Source organism: Pipistrellus kuhlii, unplaced genomic scaffold (assembly GCF_014108245.1).
Source record: "Pipistrellus kuhlii isolate mPipKuh1 unplaced genomic scaffold, mPipKuh1.p scaffold_m20_p_30, whole genome shotgun sequence".
Classification (NCBI taxonomy): Eukaryota; Metazoa; Chordata; class Mammalia; order Chiroptera; family Vespertilionidae; genus Pipistrellus; species Pipistrellus kuhlii.
In genome coordinates this window covers 5,566,431-5,587,099 of record NW_023425530.1, presented here as the reverse complement: position 1 = coordinate 5,587,099, position 20,669 = coordinate 5,566,431, and the positions used below count along the sequence as shown (strand labels likewise).

Below are 20,669 nucleotides of genomic sequence, written 5' to 3'. Positions count from 1 at the left end.
CCCAAATGCCCAGTGGTTTCCCAGGGCTTCAGGGCACCAGCAAGGTTTGCCTGGAATCCTAAGATCCAAACCTAGTTCCCCACTTTGCGGCCGTGCCAAGTGCCCCTGCATTGTGGGGTGCCAGTCCACAGCTTTTGAACCCCAGAGACACCTAGCCCACAGAGTACCAGTTCCTTCTGCAGGAAGACTGGGACCCCCAGCCATCCCCACCTTCCTCCCTTAGCATTAGGAGACTACACCTGGTCCCCCCAAATCTGGGGACCCAGGGCTTTGCCTATTGAAGTCATGGATCGTTGTCCCTTTCCAGTCTTCTTGTGGACAGCACCTCAGGGAGGTCGTACACAGGATCACAGATACCTCCTGTCCCTCTTTGCTTCTCCAGCTCCAAGTGCTGGACGGAGAAGGAGAGCCTGCCCTGACTTCCGGTTAGAAAGCCCTTCCTAAAAAGGGTGCCCGGGCAGGAAGTAAGGTCCGCTGAGTCAAAAGAGCCGGGATCTGGCAATATTGGTCCCCAGAAAGCGAGCCCGGGCCGGCGCGCTCGCTTCCACCTGCCGCGCCGTCGGGCGCCGCGAGGAGGCGGGGCTTGGGTGCTGCAGCCAATGAGCGTCGCCGGCGCTGGCAGCTGCGGATATAAAGGGCTGGGGGCGGCGGCGGCGCGGCCCAGATCGCGGAGCGCGCAGCGCGGGCAGGAGGGTGGGAGGGAGGGCGGGCGAGGGGACAGCACTGAGCATCCGGGACCCGACCGGCCGGGCGAGAGGCAGGGCGCCGCGATCTCTGTGGGAAAGCGCAAACTCCGCGGGCCCCGCGGGGCCGTGCAGGGGACCTTCTCGGCCCGCGCCCGCCCGCCCGCCCTTTCCATCCTCTGCCGCCCGCAGACCACTCCGGGCTCGGTTATCCGCGCGCGCGCCCGCGGGCTCGGGCCCATCTCCAGCCTCGAGGGAGCCGCCGCCTCCACCGACACCTCTGCAGCGGCCGCGCCCGAGGCCGCCCGGGTGGAACCCCGGCGTGAGCACCGAGCGCGCGACCCCCGGAGCCGCCCCCAGCACGGACCGCGCCCGCCGGGCACACAAGAATGGTCACTGTAGGTATCCCCTGTCGCCGCGAGGGAGCCTCGCCGGGAAGGGGCGAGGCTCGGGCTCCGCGGAGATGGAGGCTGTGGGGGGGTAGGACCAGGCCCAGCTAGGCCCAGTCGTGGGGGCGGGGGAGGGAAGGACCGAGCCGCGGAGCCTGAGAGCGGGCTGCGCCGCGCCCAGCGTGCCGAGGGCGCTTAGCGTCTGGCCGGGAGGCCTCGGGGCTCCAGGCCGCGGTTCGGGGCATCCTCCGGCGCCCCGGGGACGGGATTGCCCCCCTCCGGCATGCCGATGGGGGAGGGGCCGCGGCGACGGAGGATGCCTCCTCCCTCCAGGCCCGGACCCCGCAGGCCGCCCAGGCAGACGCGGGGCCCCGGTGAGGGTGCTAGGCCGGGACACGGCGTCCAGGCAGCCCCGAGGGCCCCGGGCGCCAGCCGGTGGCGTCGGATCGCGAGCCCCAGGCCTCGGCCGCGCCCGGGATCCGGGCATCTCGTCCTCGAGCCCGTCGACCTTGCGGCAAGCGGGGAGGGGAGGGGAGGGGGCGCGCCCGGAGGCCCCGCGGGCCCGCCGCCGCCGCGGCTCTTTGTTTCTCGGCGCTTCTTCGCGGGCCCTGGCATCGCGCGGGCGCTTCGGGCTGCGGGAGGGGGAGGGGATCGCAGGGCCCGCGGGGCGGGGGGCATCCCGGCTGTGCGTCCCGGTGCACCGCGGGGTGGGGTCAAGGGCTCAGGCAGGCCCCCCAGACCAGGGCCGGGCGCCGCACCCGCCGGGGCGCAGGGCCGCGGGGTGACCTTGAGCGCCCGCCCGGCGCCCGCCCGGCTCCGGTGTTTTCAGCAGCCACCGAGCTGGTCAGCTCCCCGGCGCGGCCACGCCCGGCCACACCCGGCCTGGCCCCGCCCCGCCCCGCCCATGGGCGCCCCGCCCCGGGCCCGGGGGACCGGCCGCGCCCGAGCCCTCGGGTTTCCTGCGGGCTTCCCGGGCCGGCGTCTCCCGGGGGCGGGGCGGGCGGGTTCTAGCCCAACCCCGGCTCCCCCTCCGCCCCGTGGAGCCACTCCGCTCCCCGAGCCCCGCCGCGCGTCCTTTGTCTGGTCCCGGCGCCCTGGCCTTCGTCCGCCTTTCCAGCCTCTGGCTTCTGTGTGTGTGTGTGTGCTGTGTATGGGTGTGGGTGTGTGTGTGTGTGCTGTGCTGTGTATGGGTGTGTGTGTGCTGTGTGTGTGTGCTGTGTATGGGTGTGTGTGCTGTGTATGGGTGTGTGCTGTGTGTGTGTGTGCTGTGTGCTGTGTATGGGTGTGTGCTGTGTGTGTGTGTGCTGTGTGCTGTGTATGGGTGTGTGCTGTGTGTGTGTGTATGCTGTGTATGGGTGTGTGTGTGTGTGTGCTGTGTGTGTGTGCTGTGTGTGTGTGCTGTGTATGGGTGTGTGTGGCCGGGAGTATGGGTGTGTGCTGTGTGTGTATGTGCTGTGTAGGGGTGTGTGCTGTGTGTGTGTGTGTGTGTGTGTGTGTGTGCTGTGTGTGTTTGCTGTGTATGGGTGTGTGTGTGTGTGTGCTGTGTGTGTGTTTGCTGTGTATGGGTGTGTGTGGCCGGGAGTATGGGTGTGTGCTGTGTGTGTGTGTGTGTGTGTGTGTGTGCTGTGTAGGGGTGTGTGCTGTGTGTGTGTGTGTGTGTGTGTGTGTGGCACCCGCGCCTGGGCCTCTTGCAGTCCTGGCCAGCACTCCCCCCTGGGCCTTGGGGCCCGCCCACCTGGCTCTGAGAAATGAGGCTGGATGGAGAGGCCTGCTGTGTGACCTCAAGCCACCTCCTTCCCCTCTCTGGGCCTCACCCTGCTCACCCAAGTCCAGGAAAGTGAACGCGGCTTCCCGAGGACCCTCAGAACCCCTACATCCACCCATTCTCCTCTGATCTGTCCCCCTTTTTTGAAAAAGGGAAACTGACGCACAAAGAGGAGAGGGTGTGACCAGAGGTCACGGAAGGCCAGGAGGCTTGTTTGCTCCAATAGAGGGCACTCAGGCAGGGACCCACCCCAGGGACAGGCTGGCAGGAAGGGAGGGGGACATTGAGACAGTGAGGGCCCTGCGTGGAGGGAGAAAGGCCCAGAGTGGAAGGCTCCGTTAGCACCACGTGGTGGCTCGGCCTCACCATGCACAGCCGCTCAATGCCCTATTGTCACCGGTGTCCAAGCATCTGCCACTGTGACCGAGGCCCGGGGGCGCAGCGGGGCCAAGGGGGTCAGACACGGAGAGTCTACACAGCCACTGACCGCAGGCGTGTTCCCTGCATAATATGTATGTCGGATATATGTGGAATGGTGCAAAAGAGTTGGAGAAAGATTGAGAGAGAGGGATGCGGAGACAGAGTGGTTCAGAGAGGAGTGGTGAACAGAGGAGGGGAAAGAGAGAGAAAAGGAGGAAGAGATCCCCAGAGGAAGGTTCCATTGCTCCCAGTGGGCATCTGCCTCTCCATCCAAGACCCCCTCCCTCTTTTATTCCCCACCCTCCCGGGAACAGCCCTCTGAGGTCCCTGTGATTCCCGTGTCCTATCAGGCCACACATTTGCTGCGGACTGGAGCAGGGTGGGTGTGACCTCCACCAGTCTGATCCCCATTAGCGGCTTAGCCGGCTCAGCCGTGGAGGAAGCGCAGGTGACACTGATCCCGCTAAGCCGGGCGCAGAGGGAGGGAGGTGTGGTGGTGGTGAGATTCACAGGCTGAGGCTCCATCCAGGTCCAGAGTAGAAACCCCCCATCACCTATTTTTAAAATTGATTTTAGAAAAAAATAATAAATTGATTTTAGAGAGAGGAAGGGAGGGAGAGAGGGACATTAATGTGAGAGAGAAACATTGATTGTTTGCCTCCTGCATGCAGCCTGACTGGAGATTGAACCTGCAACCTGGGTATGTTCCCTGACCAGGAGTCAAACCCGCCTCCTTTTGGCGTACAGGACGACACTCTAACCAACTGAGCCACACAGGCCAGGGCCCCACTCACCTCTAAATCCCCTCCAAGTTGAGTACAGCATTGGGGGAGGGGGGAATCTGTAACCCAGTGGGCTTTGGGGTTATCTGATGAGGAGTCAAACCCTGACTATGACCACCACCTCCCCCGGTCACCCTGGCCCTTGTTTCTCCATCTGGAGACGCGGAGACAGTATCGCCTGCTCTCTGTGTGGCTGGGGAGTCCGTGAAAACTTTGCAGTTGTTCTGTGCCAGGCTCATGGTAGGGTTCCAGAGCTGGAACCTGGGATGTCCTGACAGGGGCCATGTGCTGCCGAATGCTCCTCTGGCTCCCGCAGACATTATCAGCGGATGGCAGAACCCTGTCTCACTGAGGCCGGGCAGGATTTCAGAGTCTTACCTCAGACACGGGGACTTCCGTTCCTTTAGTGGCGGGACAGAGGTCCAGAGGGCAATGTGAGTGTCAGAGGACACACCGTGAGGCGGGGAAGCCAGCGGCTGGCACCTGCTGGCACCCGGGAAGTAAACTCAGCCCACACAGTGGATTTATATGTAGGGATGCCCGGGGCGTGGCATAGAGCGGGCGCTCAGCTTCCCTTGACTGTTGTTATTTTTACTGTTATTGGCCTTTTCGTTAGGGAAGTGGGCTCTGGAGTTCACACCCTGGATTTAAATTCTTGGTCCGTCGTCTGCCGGCTATCCAACCTCGTACCCACCCTATCCCTTTGTTGACACGGTTTCCTCACCTGTTAAAAGGAGCAAGAGCCGCCTAACACGCGATACTGGGAGAAAGGACGGCGCGGGTATTCTCACAAAGAGTTTGTCTGGCACATAACAGGCACTCAGTACGTGGCGTGCTGTTCGTTACGCATTCATGTCGGGAGCTGGGACGCAGGTCCATGGAGTGTGCGTTACTGCTTGACTACTGGTGCCCACGGCAGACATTGTTAATCACCCCAGTGTGTGCTCCTGTTCAGCCCAGATGTGGCTTCAGAATAACCCTCTGAGCAGCCAGCCCCGGGCAGCCCATCTCAGCCCACTGGAGATGCAGGGGCCTCGGTCCTCTGTGCACCCTCTTACCAGTGATAATAAGAATCCTTGGGAAGGAAGGAGGGGCCCAAAGAGGAGCTAAGATGATCCCCGAGGACACACAGCTCCCAGGTGGCAGAGCTGTCCCACTGGACTGGCCACAATCATTAAAAACAGCTCTGAAGCCTGGCTGGCGGGGTCCGGTGGTTGAGCGTCGACCTATGAACTAGGAGGTTACGGTTTGATTCCGGGTCAGGGCACATGCCTGGCTTCCCGGCTCAATCCCCAGTGTGGGGCGTGCAGGAGGCAGCTGATCTATGACTCTCTCTCATCACTGATGTTTCTATCTCTCTCCCTCTCCATTCCTCTCTGAAATCAATTAAAAATATATATTTTTTTAAAAGTCTGACACAAGAAAGTTTGAAATGGAGTCCCCCATTTATATTACTCAAGACCTCTGAGCCTCAGCTTCCTCACTTATAAAACGGAGAGTGTATTGCTGTCTTTTAAAATAGTTGAGAGAGCCTGGCTCAGCGGCTGAGCGTCGACCCATGAACCAGGAGGTCACTGGTTTGACTCCAGGTCGGGGGCACATGCCAGGGGTGGCAGGCTGAATCCCAGTAGGGAGTGTGCAGGAGGCAGCCAATCGATGTTTTTTCTCTCTTTAAAAATATTGTTTAAAGTATTACATATGTCTCTCCCCTCCTCCCCCGCCATTAACACCTTCCAGCCCACCCCCACACCCTGTCCCAGGTTTTTACCGTCTAATTGCCGGTGTCCATGGGGTCGATGTTTCTCCATCTCTATTCCTCTGCCTTCCTCTCTCTCTAAAAACCAATAAAGGGAAAGGATGGTTGAGAGAAATAAGTGAAGTAATGCCTTGAAGCACATCACACAGTGTTTAACACATGAGCAGGACGGTTATTAATAGCAGGATCATGAGGCATGGGTGGCAGACATGGCTAACTGGCCCCAGAACGCTTTCCAGCCGCTCTCCCTTGTAGCTTTAGACCCTTCCCCAAGCCCCTGGGACGGTAATTTGAAGTTTTGGCCAAGTGGAGCGGAGGCCCAGAAGCAGTAAGTGGCATACCTGAGGAAGCAGCTGGGAAATGGAGCCAGTGCTAGGTTAGCAGTGGAATTTGGAAACACAGACTCTGGATTAGAAAAGCTCATGTGCAAAATCCCCTGCTCCATCACTTACAGGCTGCATGGTCTCCGGTAATTTTCCAAACATCACTGATGCTCCCCTTTCTTCCTTCCTTCCTTTCTGCCTTTCTTTCTTTCTTTCTTTCTTTCTTTCTTTCTTTCTTTCTTTCTTTTTAAAATATATTTTATTGAGTTTTTACAGAGAGGAAGAGAGAAGAATAGAGAGCTAGAAACGGATGAGAGAGAAACATCAATCAGCTGCCTCTTGCACACCCCCTACTGGGGATGTGCCCACAACCAAGGTACATGCCCTTGACCAGAATCGAACCCAGGACCCTTCAGTCCGCAGGCCGATGGTCTATCCACCAAGCCAAACCGGTTTTAGCTCTTTCTTTCTTTTTTATTTATTTATTTTTTAATTTAATTTAATTTTATTGATTTTTTACAGAGAGGAAGGGAGAGAGATAGAGAGCTAGAAAAGTTGATGAGAGAGAAACATCGACCAGCTGCCTCTTGCACACTCCCTACCAGGAATGTGCCTGCAGCCAACGTACATGCCCCTGGGACCCCTGGGACCCCTCAGTCCGCAGACCGACTCTCTACCACTGAGCCAAACCCGTTTTGGCTCTGCTCTTTCTTTAAAAAAAAAATAATAATATATATATATATATATATATTTCAGAGAAGAGAGAGATAGAAATATCAGTGATGAGAGGGAATCATTGATTGGCTGCTTCCTGCACACATACACACACACACCCCTACTGGGGATTGAGTCCGCAACCTGGGCCTACGCCCTTGACCGGAATTGAACTCAGGACCCTTAAGTCCGCAAACCGATGCTCTATCCACTGAGGCAAACCAGCTGGGGTGCCGCTCCCTTTCCTTACCTGTTGTCTCCGCTCAGATCGCTATAAAAGCAGCCATAAACTGTGAGGCTCAAACAACAAACATTTATTCCTCCTGGTTCTGGAGGCTGGCTCGTCCAGTTTCAAGGTGCCTGCTGCTTTGCAGACAGCTGTCTTGCTGTGTCCTCACTTGGTGTAGAGAGAGGTCACCTCTCTCCTGTCCCTTTGTGTCACACACAAATCCTGTTCACGAGGGCTCCGTCTTCATGACCTAATTACCTCTCAAAAGCCCCGCCTCTAAATATCACCTTGGGGGTTACGGGGTTTCAACCTATGAATGGGGGGTCGGGAGGGGGGAAAACAAGCGTTTAACCCATAACACGTTACGCAGAGGGAATAAAATCCTCCTCTTTTGAGGGCAGTTGTGAATAAGAGAAGGAAGACTGCCTGTCGAGGGCTGTGCGCTTTGCCTGGCATAGAGGGAATGCCATCTGGGAACAATTACAGGATTGTGTTTTGAGTCAGGGATGACGGAGGTGATGGGTACCTGCAGACTGTTCCTGATTCTATGGCCACGGCAGACATTGCTAATCGATCCCAGTAGTCTTCCTCGCTGAAACTGGATGTGGCTTCACATCTTTTTTTTTTTTTTTTTAATTATCTGTGTACATATTTTAATATTGCCCCCCCTCCCATACATACCCTCCCTCCCCAGTTTTGTGTCCATTGGTTGTACTTATATGAACTCATCTAGAAAGACCCTGCCGATCATTTTGCGTTTTCTGGGGAGGGCAACCTATTCACCAACCCCGTTGTAAGGAAAGACCTACTTTGCCTTCCTTCCCGGGCCCATCACAGACAATACCAAACAACCCGGCACTCTCCTTCTGCCCAGATGTGGCTTTGAAGTTCTCGATGTGGGCCTTAGATATAAAATAGATGTAGAATATATTTTAAAGTTGTTAAGAGAGTAGGTATTAAAAGTTCTCGTCATAAAAAAAATTTTTTTTTGTAGCTATGGATGTTGATAAATGTTAACTGGACTTATTATGGTAATCATTTTGCAATATATACAAATATTAAGTCACTATGTTGTATGCCTAAAAGTAATATAATGTTATATGTCAGTTATATCTCAATTTAAAAAATCGATGTAGGAAAAGAACATTCAATAAAATTTAACATCCATTATATTTAAAAATATATATTGTTTAGATAGTAGGAAAAAAATTAAACATTATTTTTTTTAATTAAACATTCTTAACCTGATAAAGGCCACTTACAAAAAAAAAACTTACAGAAAGGTCATATTTAGCTGTAAAATGTTTAAAACATTTCCTTTAAAGTCAGAAACAAAGAAGATACTATCACAGTGTAACCCCTGCACTAAGACAAGAAAAATAAATAACAGATAGAGATTGGAGATAAACTGTCATTATTTGCAGTGTTACGTTATGCTTTAAAAAAAAAAAAAAAAAAAAAAAAAAGCTTATCCCAGCTGGCAAGGCTCAGTGTTTGAGCATTGACCTATCAACTAGGCCAGTGGTCAGCAAACTCATTAGTCAACAGAGCCAATATCAACAGTACAACGATTGAAATTTCTTTTGAGAGCCAAATTTTTTAAACTTAAACTTCTTCTAATGCCACTTCTTCAAAATAGACTCACCCAGGCCGTGGTATTTTGTGGAAGAGCCACACTCAAAGAGCCGCGAGTGGCTCAAGAGCCGCAGTTTGCCGACCACGGAACTAGGATGTCACAGATTCCCAGTCAGGGCACATGTCCGGGTTGCAGGCTGCATCTCCAATAGGGGGACCTGCAGGAGACAGCTAGTCAATGATTCTCTCATTAATGTCTCTATCTTTCTCTCTCCTTCTCTCTTCCTCTCTGAAATCAATAACTGTATATATATTCTAATGCTGAGTGGAAAAACCGGGGGTATCCTGGCTGGTGTGGCTCCGTGTCATCCAGTGCACCGAAGGGTCCCTGATTCCATTGCCGGTCAGAGTGCATGAGGCAGTGGGTTAATATTTGTCTCTCACATCGATGTTCTCTCCCCATTTCTCTTCCTCTCTCCCTCTTCCATCCTCTCTTTAAGATTAATAAAAAATATATTTTAAAAGCTTTAAAAAAATATAGGAAAAACTGTGGGTGTAAATGCCTAGTGGGAAAATTATGCACAAAATGTAAACACATTTGGGATAGGAATTACCTTTGGTGGGAGAAGGAAAGTACACCGGCAGGGAGGAATTTATGGGAAAGGGCTGCAAAGCTAATAAAAATGTTAGATTTCTTATTCTGAAGACAAATGTGGTCATTACAGCCCCAGCCGGTTTGGCTCCGTGGATAGAGCATTGGCCTGCAGACCGAAGGGTTTGATTCTGGTCAAGGCCATGTACCTCGATTGCAGGCTCCTTCCTGACCCAAGCCCTGTCAGGGCACATGCAGAAGGCAACCAATCAACGTGTTTCTCTCACATGGATATTTTGCTCTGCTTTTTCCTCTCTTCCACTCTCTCTAAAAATGGCGGGGGAGGAGGGGCAATGGGGCGGGGCGATAAGGACACATATGTAATACCTAAATCAATAAAGAAAAAAATTCAATGGAAAAATATCCTCGGGTGAGGATTTTTTAAAAAGTGTTCATTATATTATTCTGGAAAAAAAAACCAAAAACAGGTTGGTTTTAGACAAACAGGGAAACATATACAAAGCCATATATGGCATTTATTTGTGAATTTTTTTCTCAGTAAAATCATGTGCTAAGTGCTTTGCTCAGTGCTCAGGGAGCGGAAGGGGTTATTAGAATAATGTGACGTCCTCTCCCCATGTTCAAGCCCATGGCGGACACGAGTGATCCATCACCACCGCGCCCTCCTCACGCCCCCGGTCTCCGGGGACTGGGCCGTGAGTGGGTGTGGCCTGTTGTCTCCAGCAGATACTCGGGGCCATGGAGTCTCAGGTGGCAGGGGGCCCGGCCGGCCCGGCCCTGCCCAATGGGCCACTCCTTGGTACGAACGGAGCCACTGACGACAGCAAAACCAACCTCATCGTCAACTACCTGCCCCAGAACATGACCCAGGATGAGTTCAAGAGCCTCTTCGGCAGCATCGGTGACATTGAGTCCTGCAAGTTGGTTCGGGACAAGATCACAGGTGTGGCTTCTGGCAGGCGGGGAGGCGGCCTGGGGAGGCGGTAGCCGCCAGGACAGGTGTGATGGGGCCAGGAGGTTTCCGAGGTGCGACGAGAAGGGGGTGGCCAGCCTCTCACACCTGGGCCAGGGAGGATCCTGGCAGGCCCGGGGAGGTAGGTCACCGACCTGGTCCTGCACACAGGGCAGAGCCTCGGCTATGGGTTTGTGAACTACTCTGACCCCAACGACGCAGACAAAGCCATCAACACCCTCAACGGCCTCAAACTGCAGACAAAGACCATCAAGGTGGGTGCCCTTGCTCCCCTTGCTGCCTGTCTCCCCGCCCCGTTAGTGCCCATCCCGTCTGTCCCCGTGTCCCCTCTCTCACTGCCCACCGGGAGCTCCCCTTCACCGCCATCCATCCTTTGCCCCCGCTCATCCCGCCCCCCCAAGGCCTTCTGCTTAGCCAGCCAATGCCTTTGCCTCTCTGGCCCTCAGCTTCCTCACGTGTCAATGGGGAGAATATCAGCCCCACACTCCGTGGAGGTTCACGGAGGAGGTACCTTCCCACGGGTCCAGTGGGCAGCCCCCTCCCTGCCTTTGTTAGAGAAATGGGGGGAGGGTGGGGATCCATCTGCCATCTGGAGCCTAATTAGGGTCTGGGAGGGCGGGATTAGGGGTGGGCCACTCCCCCACCTTTGTGCAATGCCCCCCCCCCCCACAACCTCCCCTCTCAGCAGCTGCAGCTGGGACCCTGGGAGCCCAAGTTCCCTGGGGGGTGGGTTGCCATGGAAACCCCTCTCTCTAGGTTGCCTGGAGTGTCTGGGCTCCACCCCACAAATCTGCTCCTGGACCCTGGGGGCAGGGGGGCCGGTGGGGCTCCCATCTGGCCCCCAGCTTGCCATAGGAACAGAGGTGTGGGATCTCTTCTGCTCCCTGGGGTGGGGCAAGGTCGTGACCTGAGGACTCTCGGCCAACTAAACCCCTGAGCATGAGGGTGGACTAGGAGTGAGCTGTAAGGCTCTGTGTGTGTGGCCTCTGTGAGGCGGTGCTGGTTGGTCACCGTGGCGATGTGAGTGGCTGTTGTCACACAGGTCCGGCTATTACAGACTTGGGGTGTGTTACTGGTTCATGGGACTTTGTCTGTTTGACAGGCACTTTGTCACCCACTGCGACTCCGGCTGCGGCCTGGTGGGGCCTCATGGGTGTGCCTGGCTGTGGTGGAGTATTTGCATGCCACAGTCAAGTGTGATCATGTCTACCTGTGCCCCACTCAGGGGGGAACATGTGTGATGTTGCAGGCTGTAGGCTGGCACGGTGTATGACAGGCGTGTGCAATCTTACTCTCCTTATCCCGCCATGACGGTGGCCGAGGCCTCGTGTTACCCTCCTGCCTGTCACTGGCGAGCACACTGGCCGTGTGTGGTGTGTTCCTGTCTGTCTGTCTGCCAGAATGGCTGTGTTGTGTGGTCAGCCCTATGTGTTCCAGCAGATTCTGCCCAAAATAATTCTAGCCTCCCACTGTGCCAGGCACCGTCCTAGTGAGGGGTACGGTTAGCTCATAGGATGGAAGGCCCTGCTCTGCTCTTCAGATGCCGCCAAACCACAGACACCTGACCAGGAGCACAGACCCCTCTCTGGTCACCCCCAACTTCAACCCATCCACAAGTCCTCAACTCCTCCTCACCCCTCAGAGTTCACAGACCTGTGGTGAGGGGAGTAAAAATGGTAAAATACATGGCGTGATTTTTAATTATCATTATAGAAATAATAGCAGCGGATGTGTCGTCCCACACCCCCCCCTTTATTTTATTTTTTTTAAAGATTTTTGATTGAGCTGAAACCAGTTTGGCTCAGTGGATAGAGCGTCGGTCTGCGGACTGAAGGGTCCCAGGTTCGATTCCGGTCAGGGGCATGTACATTGGTTGCGGGCACATCCCCGGTAGGGGGTGTGCAAGAGGCGGTTGGTTGATGTTTCTAGCTCTCTATTTCTCTCCCTTCCTGTCTGTAAAAAATCAATAAAATATATATTTTTTTAAAAAGATTTTTGATTGATTGTTTTTTGTTTTTTTTTAAAGAAAAAGTGAAAGGGAGAGAGAGAGAGAGAAACAGTGACGCAAGAGTGGAACATTTATCGGCTGCCTCCTGCACGCCCCCAACTGGGGATCGAACCTGCAACCTTTAGGACCTAAAGTTTATGTGGACGGGATGACACCCAGCCAACTGAGCTGCACTGGCCAGGGATGATTTTTTTTTTAATAGAATATATATTTTATTGATTTTTTTACAGAGAGGAAGGGAGAGAGAGAGAGCCAGAAACATCGATGAGCTGCCTCCTGCACCAGCAACCAAGGTACATTGCCCTTGACCGGAATCGAACCTGGGACCTTTCAGTCAGCAGTCCGATGCTCTATCCACTGAGACAAACCGGTTTCTGCTGATTGCTTGTTCTTTCTGGAGAACCCCAGGTGTGCACAATTCATCAGAATGCCCCACTCCAGCCCAGTTCATTCGTTTTGCTAGCTTGCATTTATTTATTTATTTATTTATTTATTTATTTATTTATTTATTTTAAATATATATTTTATTGATTTTTAATATATATTTTATTGATTTTGTACAGAGAGGAAGGGAGAGAGATAGAGAGTTAGAAACATAGATGAGAGAGTCATCAATCAGCTGCCTCTTGCATACCCCCTACTGGGGATGTGCCCGCAGCCAAGGTACATGCCCTTGACTGGAATCCAACATGGGCCCTTTCAGTCCCTAAGCTGACGCTCTATCCATTGAGCCAAACCGGTTTCGGCCATTTTGCTAGCTTTTAAATTAGCTGTTTCTAATGAAACAGCATGACCTCACAATTCACAGCTCCCAACAAAAACCAGGCCCTTGACCATGACTCCTACCCTCCCAGAGGCTATTTTAGGAGGAATAGAAATGTAGACAGTGGCAGAAATGAAGGGAGAGGAGCTCACACACTCCCTGCCCCCACCAGCCATGGGTCACCCCGTTAGCTCTGGGGCGGGCCGATGTCCACGTTCCTAGGACATTGATACACACACAATGAGATGGGGTCACACCATCCTCGCTGCTCTATAAATGGACTTTTTTTCCCCTCTCCTCCACTCCACAATACTCACCACTGTTCCAGGAAAATCAATATCCACGTCCCCCATTTTTTAAACAGCTGCAGAGAGTTTCATTGTTGGGCTGGACCAACGGATGACACGAATCTGATGGCTGTGCTCCCGTGTGTCTGACTCGCAAGGCGTCTGCACTAGAACGTGTCTAACGCTGAGAGAAGTGCTCTGAGAGAAAGTAACGCGGGTAGGACCCAATGCAGATGGAGGAGGAGGAGGAGGACATTTCAACTGAGACTTAGAGGAGAAGAAAAAGGAAGAGAGCCAGGCAGAGGGAACAGCCTATGCAGAGGCCAGGAGGCAGGCCCATGCCTGGTGTTTGGCGGAACGCAAGGGGGAGACAGGGCTGGCGGTGGGGTGGTATACGGCCTGTGGACCGTGGGAAGGACTTGAACTCTGAAGCACGTGGGGACCGCGGATGGTTCTGAGCTGAGGAGAGAGGTGACCTGGCTCAGGTGCCCTCGGTGCTCTCTGGCTGCTGAGTGGGGCTCAGCTGTGAGAGGGGAGGCTGGGAGCGGGGACCAGGGCAGAAGATGACGTACCAGTTGGGGTTAGCAATGGTGGGTACTGGTCCAAAGCGGGGAGATGGGAGTGGGAGGAAGACCCTGCTGGGGGCTCAGTTGAGTGGAGTTGACACTCCAGAAAGTGGCGGGTTTGGTCCCCGGTTGGGGTGTGTGCAAAAGGCAACCAATCGATGTTTCACTCTCGTGTGAATGTTTCTTCCTCTCCCTCTAAAATCAGTTTTTTAAAAAATCTTGCCAAAACCAGTTTGGCTCAATGGATAGAGTGTCGGCTTGGGGACTGAAAGGTCCCAGGTTCGATTCTGGTCAAGGACATGTACCTTGGTTGCGGGCATATCCCCAGTAGGGGGTGTGCAAGAGGCAGCTGATCGATGACTCTCTTTCATCGATGTTTCTAACTCTGTATCTCTCTCCCTTCCTCTCTGTACAAAATCAATAAAATATATATATTAAAAAAAATTTATTGTTACTGATTTCAGAGAGGAAGGGAAAGGGAGAGAGAGAGAGAAACATCCAAGAAGAGAGAGAATCATTGATCGCACGTCCCCTGTTGGGGATGAGCCCTGACTGGAATCGAACCATGACCTCTTGGTTCCAAGGTCGGCGCTCAACCACCAACTCACGTCAACCAGACTCTAAAATCAACTTTTAAAAAGCATGTCCTTGGGTGAGGATTAAAAAAAAAAAAAGGAGGGGGAAGTGCGCAGATTCTGGATCATGAGAAGTAAAGCCAACAGGATGGACGCGGGGTCAGATGTGGGTGTGAAAGTCAGAGAGGCGTCAAGGACAGCAGAGGCAGGGTCCTGCGCCCCGGAACAGCTGCCGTCAGAGTCGGGGGAAGTCGGGAGCCTGGAGGCAGGTGTCACAGGTGTGGAGACGAGGGGCCAGGTCTGTGCTGGGGACGGACATTTGCGAGCCGTCAGGTTCGACTTGGTGGCTAAAGACCGAGGGACTCAGGGGCCCAGGTGCAGGTGGGAAAACAAGGGGTCACAAGAGCCGACTTTCCAAAGGAGAGGGAAGCGCTGATGCTGACGGATGTCCGGCCTGAGGGCGTGAACTGGGGTTCAAGAGGTCTTGAGGGAGAGTGATCCCAGGCGTGTGGCTCCTTTGACCTCCTCAGGTGTCAGGTCCCCCCATCGCCATGCAGACAGGGCCATGGCCAGGCCTCCCCCCCAGCCCGGTGGCCACAACCACCATGTCGCCTCACGAGATATTCGTTGAGTGAACAGACGAGGCATTTCTGCGACTCCGTGCGGTTCTGATGTGGCCTCTCCCCCCCTCACACCTGCTGCCGGGCCCTCCCCAGGTGTCCTACGCCAGGCCCAGCTCGGCTTCCATTCGGGATGCCAACCTGTACGTCAGCGGGCTGCCCAAGACCATGAGCCAGAAGGAGATGGAGCAGCTCTTCTCCCAGTACGGCCGCATCATCACCTCCCGCATCCTGGTGGACCAGGTCACAGGTCAGGGCGCCGGGGGGAGGCGCGGCCGGGACGGGGGGTGGGGGGGGGTGAAGGCCGGTCCTCACCACACCCCGGCTCCCTGGCAGGCGTGTCTCGGGGCGTGGGGTTCATCCGCTTTGACAAGAGGATTGAGGCCGAGGAGGCCATCAAAGGACTGAACGGGCAGAAGCCACTGGGTGCGGCCGAGCCCATCACGGTCAAGTTTGCCAACAACCCGAGTCAGAAGACGGGGCAGGCCCTGCTGACGCACCTGTACCAGTCGTCGGCTCGGCGCTACGCAGGCCCCCTGCACCATCAGACACAGCGCTTCCGGTGAGCGCCCCCCGCCCCCGGCACCCCCAGTCCCCCAGCAGAGGCCCACGTGCGGGGCCAGCGCAAGCACAGGGCACTTCGAGTGGCATTATCCGCCTTTAGTTAGAATCGCCCGGCCAGGGCCAGCTCTCACTGCCCCCTCTGTCTCCTCCGTTTCCTCATGCACATGTCAGGAGTGCCCACTGCGTGCCCGGCACAGCCTTTATCCTGCACTGCAGCTCCCTGAGAATGCAGCCTGTCCGGTCCCAGCCGCCGGATGGGGACCCTGAGGCCCAGAGAGGCCTGGTCACTGCCCCCCCCCCCCCCTAACCATCATGGTGAAGGGATCCAACCTTCGTGTCTGGGGCCCCGAGCCCTACAGGGCGTGGCAGCCGCGGGGGAGAGGATGTGGCAGGGCAGGCGAGAGGCGGTGCCGGAGTGGCCGCGGGCCGTGCCAGGCGGTGTCCAGCCGGGCGGGCGGCGGGGGCAGGGCTGGCACTGCTGGCCTGCGCGGTGGGGGCAGGGCGGGCAGCCGCCTGGCCTGCATCACAGCCGGGGCCGCGCCCGGAGGCCGGCGTGACCACCCCTTCTGCTCCACAGGCTGGACAACTTACTCAACATGGCCTACGGAGTCAAGAGGTAACAGTGCCCCCACCCCACTGCCCCAGCCCCGCGCCGTCCCTCCTCGGACCCTGGCCCTGATGGACCCCCACCCCGCCCCCAGGCCTGCCGGCCTAGCCGCGCCTGCACTGCCGGGGAGGAGCATGCCCATTAGGCTGGGGGCTGTGGAGCCTGGTAAAGGCCTGGTGAGCTGCCGTAGGATTTGGGCCCAGGGCCCTCAGCTGCCCAGGAAGGTGGGCAGTGCTGCCCGGTCACAGCCACGCCCCCGGCCCCCGGCCAGCCTGAGCGCCACCTGCAGGCGGTCCTCGCTGAGGGTCGCGTCTGCCCCTCTGCCCAGGGCCCCGTGACATTGTCCACACCCCTGGCCCTGTGCGCGTCCTGAGTTTATTGCGTCATGAGCGGCTGAGGGCACGCCGAGGACTGGCGCCGGCCGGCGGGCGGGGGGTCCCCGTGGCGATGACACGGTACTGAGCACAGTGCTTGGCCCCTAGTGAGCGCTCAATAAAGGTAGCTGCTCTGAAGATTATCGTTACTGTTATTGATTACCTCAGCCTAGAGGGAAAGGAGGCAGGTGCGCAGTGATCAGGGAGGTGGAGTGGACAGCCGGCCACGGGGACCCAGAGAGGCCCGCGCCAGCGGAGGAATGGCGGGAAGCGGGGTCCTGGCAGCAGGAAGGGGCCGAGGCCTGGGCGGGGCGGGAGCAGTCAGTTCCAGAGGCTCCGATTGGGTGGCTCGGGCTCCGGCCCCGCCCAGCTGAGGGCAGCCTCATGCCCGCTGTGTACTAGGACCTGTTGTGGGCTGGGGCCCCACTGAAAACAAAACCCCTTAGGGAAGAGGGAGCTGATAGCAGATGCCCAGTTTAACTAGGAAACAGCCAGAGAGGGCCGGGGTGGAGGTGCCTCCTCATGGCGCAGAGGAGGCTCCGAAGGAGGGGTGGCTGTGCTCAGCCCCGAACAGCAGGGGGCAGCGCTTACAGGGCTCCAGCACGCCCTGCCCTTCTGGGGGCCAGCAGGACAGATGGCACCGCCCGGCAGGGCCAGCAGGGGGGCAGAGGGAGCCAGGGCAGGAGTTTGGTGGGAAGATGTGGCTGGGGGGGAGGAGGAGGGAGGAAGCAGGGTCAGCAGAGCCAAGGTCCAAATAGGACCAGAGGTCACGGGTCAGGATTAGCTGAGGGCTCTGGAGAGGGGACAGGTCAGGGCGAAGAGTGGGGGATGGGGCTGGAGGTGGGAGTGCAGATGGAGGTCACAGCAGGGTCAGGACAATGCAAAGCCCACAAGCGTCCCAGGGTCAAGGCGCCCTCAGAGGTCATGGCAGTACCGGAGGTCACAGGTCGGGGGCATGCCGGGGGTCAGGGCGGAGCCCGCGTGACCCCCAAAGTAGTCCCCTGTCGCTCATCGCCAGGTTCTCGCCCATCGCCATCGACGGCGTGAGCGGCCTGGCGGGCGTGGGCCTGGCGGGGGGCGCCGCGGGCGCCGGCTGGTGCATCTTCGTGTACAACCTGTCCCCGGAGGCGGACGAGAGCGTGCTGTGGCAGCTGTTCGGGCCCTTCGGGGCCGTCACCAACGTCAAGGTCATCCGCGACTTCACCACCAACAAGTGTAAGGGCTTCGGCTTCGTCACCATGACCAACTACGACGAGGCGGCCATGGCCATCGCCAGCCTCAACGGCTACCGCCTGGGCGAGCGCGTGCTGCAGGTGTCCTTCAAGACCAGCAAACAGCACAAGGCCTGAGCCGCCGCCCTCCCACTCCCCGGGCAGCAGAGAGAGAGAGAGAGAGAGAGGGAGGGAGGGAGGGAGAGAGAGAGGGAGAAGGGGCCCGAGAGAGACAGCGGGCAGACCACGGACAGCACGAGGCCCCACACCCCTGCGAAGCCACAGGGTGAGCACTCGGGCTGGGAGGGTCTGCAGGGAATGGGGGGTGCCTGGGGCCCCCCACCCCGCCCTCCTGCCCCTCCCCCAGGCTGGGCTGTTCACTCTCTCGTCTTGGTTTTGTTCATGGAGATGGTTTTTGTTTCTTTTTTTCGGCTGAAAAGAAAGCAGAGATGTGCCCCCACCCAACCGTCAACCAGCTGCTCAGGATGGTTTTGGGCGGGTGCTGGGTGCCCTCCGGGCTCCCCACGCAAAGGTGAGCCTGAGTGGGGGAGGAGACAGGTTTAAAAATCCCCAACAAAGCGAAACATGAGAGGGCCGTGGGCATCCCTGCCCCCTCGGTGCGTTGTGAGGAGCAGGGTGAGGGGCTGGAAACAAACAAAATGGAAAAAAAAAAAAGGGGGGGGGGGGGGGGGGGGGGGGGAGAAAAACTCTATTTTTGTAAAAAGGGGAAAAAGACCTCGTGGAGAATTTTTACTGGGGATTCTTGAACTTGAAAAAAAAAAAAAACACACACACAAAAAAAAAGACAAAAAAAAAAAAAAGAAAATATTTTGACAGGTTATGTTTACCAACGGGGGCAAAGACGGGATCAGGGCTTGGGGCCGGGGCCCAGGGGCCACACAGAGACACACGCCACAGGAACACACAGCACTAACCCTGACACACAGGACCCGGCCAGACGCAGACAGGGAGGCACGCACGGAAGACCGGAGGACGGAGCCACGTACGCGTGGCAGCCGTCGAACAGACGTGGCAGACGTGGCCGCAGGCAGAGGTGGACAGAGGTGTGCTGGACCTGCAAACATTTCCATGCTCTCACGTGAACACATGACAGTGGAGACATACATTTGGAGACACAAACCTAGACACCCAGAAACAGACACAACACCCAGGAACACAGACACGCCCACAGTCCCTCGGACCCAGGCGCCCAGCCCCTCCCGGTGCCCTGCCCCCTCGCCCCCACCCCGGGGTCTGCAGAGCTCTCTCCGGGCTCCTCAGCGGTCCGCGCCGCCGTGAGCACAGGCGTGGGCACCGCGCCCTGCATCCAGACACACGATACCTCGTTCACTTTTGGCATCACGATGGGCTGGAGGCAGCACCCCCAACACTTGAGGCCAAAGGACCCCTAGTCCCTGGGGCTGAGCCTCCCCCAGCCCAGGCCCCGGCCCGTGAGGCCGAGGGCGAGGCCAGGCCTTTGCCTCCCCATCAGGCTCAGGGGCCCAGCCCCGCGTCACCCCCTTGATTTTGTTGGGTTTTTCCATCTTTCCGATGAGTGAGGGCGGTGCACACGGCTCCCATCCCAAGCCCCAGCCCTGGCTTCTGTCTGGACGTCCCACTCCCCTGGTTTTCTTTCTTTTGTAACGAAAAGTTCCAACGGAAGCCCGAGGCGGAGCCCCCGGGAGCCCTCGCAGCCCCACCCCTGGCCGTGGGCCCCGTCAGAACAGAGTCGCAAACCCCAGTTTTAGATTCAGTTGCCCTTTCTCCGGTGTCCTGCTTTGGTGTCTGGCCATGGCCCCCTCTGACTGCCCAGCTCTCTCTCCCCACCCTCCCTGGTGTTTGTTATTAAACGTCTGTGGAGCTTCTGCTGCAAGGAACAAAAAAAAAATTTAAAAAGCAACAAAAAAATACAAACAGAAGAGAAAAACAACAAAAAAAGGAAGAAAAAAAAAAAAACACACCGAAGAGATTTTAAAAAAGACAAAAAAAAAAAAAAAAAAAGACATAAACTGGCACCAGTTAACTTTCTTGTACTTTTTTGCCGAATTTAGCTTCTTGTAGTTTTAACTTATTGCTATGTTAACTATTTATTCTTGTTGCCCTGTAAGGACATTTGTGTATATTTCTGTTCCTTCATCCAGTTTGCAAGTTTAAAGGAACCATGATGTTCTCTTTGTTTCTTTAAGTTTTTGCTGAGACGTGGTTATGCCTAATTTATTTATAAAGGGAAAGTGGAATCATTAAAGTAATAATTATTAATAACAGGAACGGTAGCCGGTGGCAGCGGCGGGGCGGCCCCCGCTGGGCCGGCGACGTCTGGTCTCAATGGGATTCTTTTTGCTCGTCTTGAGAGGATTTTTTCCGTCCTATTTAGCTGGTGAAAACCTTAGCTTGTTCTTGATACATGAACTTATTTATTCTTGTGGTTTTTAAGTCCTGACCTCCCGGCTCCCCTCCAGCAGGCCAGGCCCCCAGCGGGTCCCTCCCTCCCCCTGTGTCTTGGGGCTTTCTCCCCTCTGCCCTCCCTGCACGCAGGGACACGTGCGCGCACGTGGGCAGTGGCGGGGCATCCGTGAGCAATAAGGGCGGGGCTGTCCCCCACCCTGGGGGTGCTGGTTCTGGAGAGGGCACCTCCCCACAGACCCCCCCACACCGAGGCCTAGGCCCCTGCGACCCCCCGACCGGGAGTGCGCTTCTTTTCCTAAAACATGGAACTCGGCCCAGCCAGCCGGGCCCTGCGGGAGCCGGCCCAGGGGAGGGGTCCGTGGGGAGGGGGCTCAGGCCCTCAAGCCCTCCCTTCATCCTGTTATTTATTGGAAGGTTTCGCATCATGACAGAGTCCATATGTTGGAGATGATAAAGAACTGCAAAG

General features: G+C 56.3%; 1 protein-coding gene across 3 annotated transcripts; it reads left to right on the top strand.

The window, feature by feature from the left end:
- Positions 1-697: 697 nt before the first annotated feature.
- On the top strand, positions 698-20,668 carry ELAVL3 (ELAV like RNA binding protein 3). 3 transcript variants are annotated; one of them, XM_036459770.2, is made up of 7 exons: positions 698-1,081; positions 9,976-10,192; positions 10,373-10,476; positions 15,138-15,291; positions 15,378-15,603; positions 16,183-16,221; positions 17,584-20,668. In XM_036459770.2, exons 1-7 carry the CDS (start codon positions 1,073-1,075, stop codon positions 17,933-17,935), a joined length of 1,101 nt encoding a protein of 366 aa, XP_036315663.1. In that variant the 5' UTR covers positions 698-1,072; the 3' UTR covers positions 17,936-20,668. The 3 variants fall into 3 exon arrangements, with proteins under 3 accessions (XP_036315663.1, XP_036315664.1, XP_036315661.1); XM_036459771.2 differs by having other exon boundaries at positions 699-1,081; positions 9,973-10,192; positions 17,605-20,668; XM_036459768.2 differs by having other exon boundaries at positions 699-1,081; positions 9,973-10,192.
- The last annotated feature ends 1 nt before the right edge of the window (position 20,669 follows it).